The sequence below is a fragment of the Procambarus clarkii genome, chromosome 22, assembly GCF_040958095.1.
Source record: "Procambarus clarkii isolate CNS0578487 chromosome 22, FALCON_Pclarkii_2.0, whole genome shotgun sequence".
NCBI classification, from domain to species: Eukaryota; Metazoa; Arthropoda; class Malacostraca; order Decapoda; family Cambaridae; genus Procambarus; species Procambarus clarkii.
Genome location: NC_091171.1, coordinates 33,761,551 through 33,764,645, shown reverse-complemented (window position 1 = coordinate 33,764,645; position 3,095 = coordinate 33,761,551). Strand labels below are relative to the sequence as shown.

The 3,095-nt window shown below is 50.7% G+C and overlaps 1 protein-coding gene across 1 annotated transcript; it reads right to left on the bottom strand.

Moving 5' to 3' along the window:
* Positions 1-204: 204 nt before the first annotated feature.
* On the bottom strand, positions 205-1,423 carry LOC138367495 (serine/arginine repetitive matrix protein 5-like). Its single transcript, XM_069329168.1, has 2 exons — positions 1,418-1,423; positions 205-1,245 (listed from the first exon to the last, which is right to left on the bottom strand). The coding sequence occupies exons 1-2, from the start codon at positions 1,421-1,423 to the stop codon at positions 205-207; spliced, it is 1,047 nt and encodes a 348-aa protein (XP_069185269.1).
* Between the last annotated feature and the right edge of the window lie 1,672 nt (positions 1,424-3,095).

The window sequence follows — 3,095 nt, the reverse complement described above, 5'->3', positions numbered from 1 at the left end:
TTGTACCCAGACACAGCTGGGACTTGCTTAACTTTCTATTGCGTCAATAATACGGTGCTTTTAGTGAAATTACAAACACTGTAATTTTGACGACAGCGTCAAAAGTGGCATTAAGTGTGAGGACAGGTCGAGACAGAGAGGATACGAGCTTCTTAAAATCTTAAGAGCTTCGCGGCTACAGACCTCGTAAGTTGAGCATTCCGATTAGGCTCCAAAGCATGAATGACTTTTATACAATTTCTCGATTAGTATATTAACCTTCACAACTCCCAAAGTCCCAGCCTTCCTCCCTCCCCCTTTGGCGCCGACCCCCCACGCCCGCCCGCCCCTCTGGTCACGCCCGTCTGGCCAGAGGTCGGGCGTGACACATGTATAGCGTCCCACGCCCATAAAAAGAACTGGGGTGGGGTGGGGGGTAGGGGGTAGTGAGGGGGAGGAGCGGGAAGGTAGTGTGACGGATGCTGGTGTGTGTTGTGTTGGGTCCTCTCCTGTGTTGGGTCCTCTCCTCTGTTGAGTCCCTTGGCTGTGTTGGGTCCCTGGCTGTGTTGGGTCCTCTCCTCTGTTGAGTCCCTTGGCTGTGTTGGGTCCCTGGCTGTGTTGGGTCCCTGGCTGTGTTGGGTCCCTGGCTGTGTTGGGTCCCTGGCTGTGTTGGGTCCTCTCCTCTGTTGAGTCCCTTGGCTGTGTTGGGTCCCTGGCTGTGTTGGGTCCCTGGCTGTGTTGGGTCCTCTCCTGTGTTGGGTCCTCTCCTCTGTTGAGTCCCTTGGCTGTGTTGGGTCCTCTCCTCTGTTGAGTCCCTTGGCTGTGTTGGGTCCCTGGCTGTGTTGGGTCCCTGGCTGTGTTGGGTCCTCTCCTGTGTTGGGTCCTCTCCTGTGTTGGGTCCCTGGCTGTGTTGGGTCCCTGGCTGTGTTGGGTCCCTGGCTGTGTTGGGTCCTCTCCTGTGTTGGGTCTCTGGCTGTGTTGGGTCCCTGGCTGTGTTGGGTCCTCTCCTGTGTCGGGTCCTCTCCTGTGTTGGGTCCCTTGGCTGTGTTGGGTCCCTGGCTGTGTTGGGTCCTCTCCTGTGTTGGGTCCCTTGGCTGTGTTGGGTCCCTGGGCTGTGTTGGGTCCTCTCCTGTGTTGGGTTCTTTCCTGTGTTGGGTCCTCTCCTGTGTTGGGTCCTCTCCTGTGTTGGGTCCTCTCCTGTGTTGGGTCCCTGGCTGTGTTGGGTCCTCTCCTGTGTTGGGTCCTCTGCAAGTCACTCGATCGTTTCTGCGCCAAATTCCACAGGTGTAACTAGAAGCACCTCAAGGTAGGACCATCTGATAGGTAACAGGACCTTCAATCTTGACCCTTACGCCTGTACTACTATTTCCCAGGTGTACACAGGACTGTCTCTTACATTATAGGACCGACCCTCAATCTCCACCCCGAACTCCTATACCGCCATTATGTTTAATTAATGTAGGCCGTAATATCTAATTACAGCATGTTATTAAACGTAATGGCAGCCTTGTTATCGCCCCGCTGTGTCAGATATACGCAGGCGGAAGTGGAATTGATAGTTGCCAGGTGGTTTATGACGCCGCTTATCGGGCCTCGATACGCACGTAATTAGCAAATGAGAGAGAGATTAGCATAAATTATTGGAGTTGCAATTATCTGTCCAGCAGTGACAGTGTGAAGCTCTTCTCTGGGACACCGGTACTTGGTGTGTGTGTGTGTACTCACCTATTTGTGCTCACCTATTTGTGCTTGCGGGGGTTGAACTTTGGCTCTTTGGTCCCGCCTCTCAACTGTCAGTCAACTGGTGTACAGATTCCTGAGCAGCAAATGTGTGCGTGTGTGTGTGTGTACTCACCTATTTGTGTCTGCAGGATCGAGCATTGACTCTTCGATCCCGCTTTTCGAGCCATCGGTTGTTTACAGCAATGACTCCTGTCCTATTTCCCTATCATACCAAGTTTAAAAATTATGAATAGAATTTGCTTCCACAACCTGCTCCTTAAGTGCATTCCATTTTTCCACTACTCTCACGCTAAAAGAAAACCTCCTAACATCTCTGTGACTCATCTGAGTTTTCAGCTTCCACCCATGTCCCCTCGTTCTGTTACTATTCCGTGTGAACATTTAGTCTATGTCCACTCTGTCAATTCCCTGAGTATTTTCTACGTTCCTATCATATCCCCCTCTCTCCCTTCTTTTTTCTAGTGTCGTAAGGCTCAGTTCCTTCAGGCGCTCTTCATACCGCATCCCTCGTAACGCTGGGACGAGTCTCGTTGCAAACTTCTGAACCTTCTCCAGTTTCCTTATGTGTTTCTTCATGTGGGGACTCCATGATGGTGCAGCATACTCTAAGACTGGCCTCACGTAGGCAGTGTAAAGCGCCCTAAATGCCTCCTCACTTAGTTTTCTGAATGATGTTCTAACTTTTGTCAGTGTAGAGTACGCTGCTGTCGTTATCCTATTTATATGGGCTTCAGGAGATAGATTAGGTGTTACGTTCACTCCCAGGTCTCTTTCTCGCGTCGTCACAGTTAGTCAGTTCCCCTTCATTGTGTACTGTCCCTTTGGTCTCCTATCACCTGATCCCATTTCCATAACTTTACATTTGCTCGTGTTGAACTCCAGTAGCCATTTCTCTGACCATCTCTGCAACCTGTGCGAGTCCTCTTGGAGGATCCTACAATCCTCATCTGCCACAACTCTTCTCATCAACTTTGCGTCATCCGCGAACATCGACATGTAGGAGTCTACTCCAGTAAACATGTCGTTAAAATATGTTAGAAATAGAATTGGTCCCAGTACCGATCCTTGAGGTACTCCACTCGTTACTGTTCGCCAGTCCGACTTCTCGCCCCTTACCGTAACTCTGACTCCTTCTTGTTAGGTAGTTCCTTACCCATGCTAGGACCTTTCCGCTAACTCCCGCCTGCCTCTCGAGTTTGAGTAGCAGTCTCATGTGCGGTATTGTATCAAAGTACCGCACATGAGACTCATGAGACGCACACACACACACTCGTGTGTGTGTGTGTGTGTGTGTGTGTGTGTGTGTGTGTGTGTGTGTGTATGATGTGTTTGTGATGAATTTTTGGTGTCTTTCCTCGGGGCCAGGCGGCTCC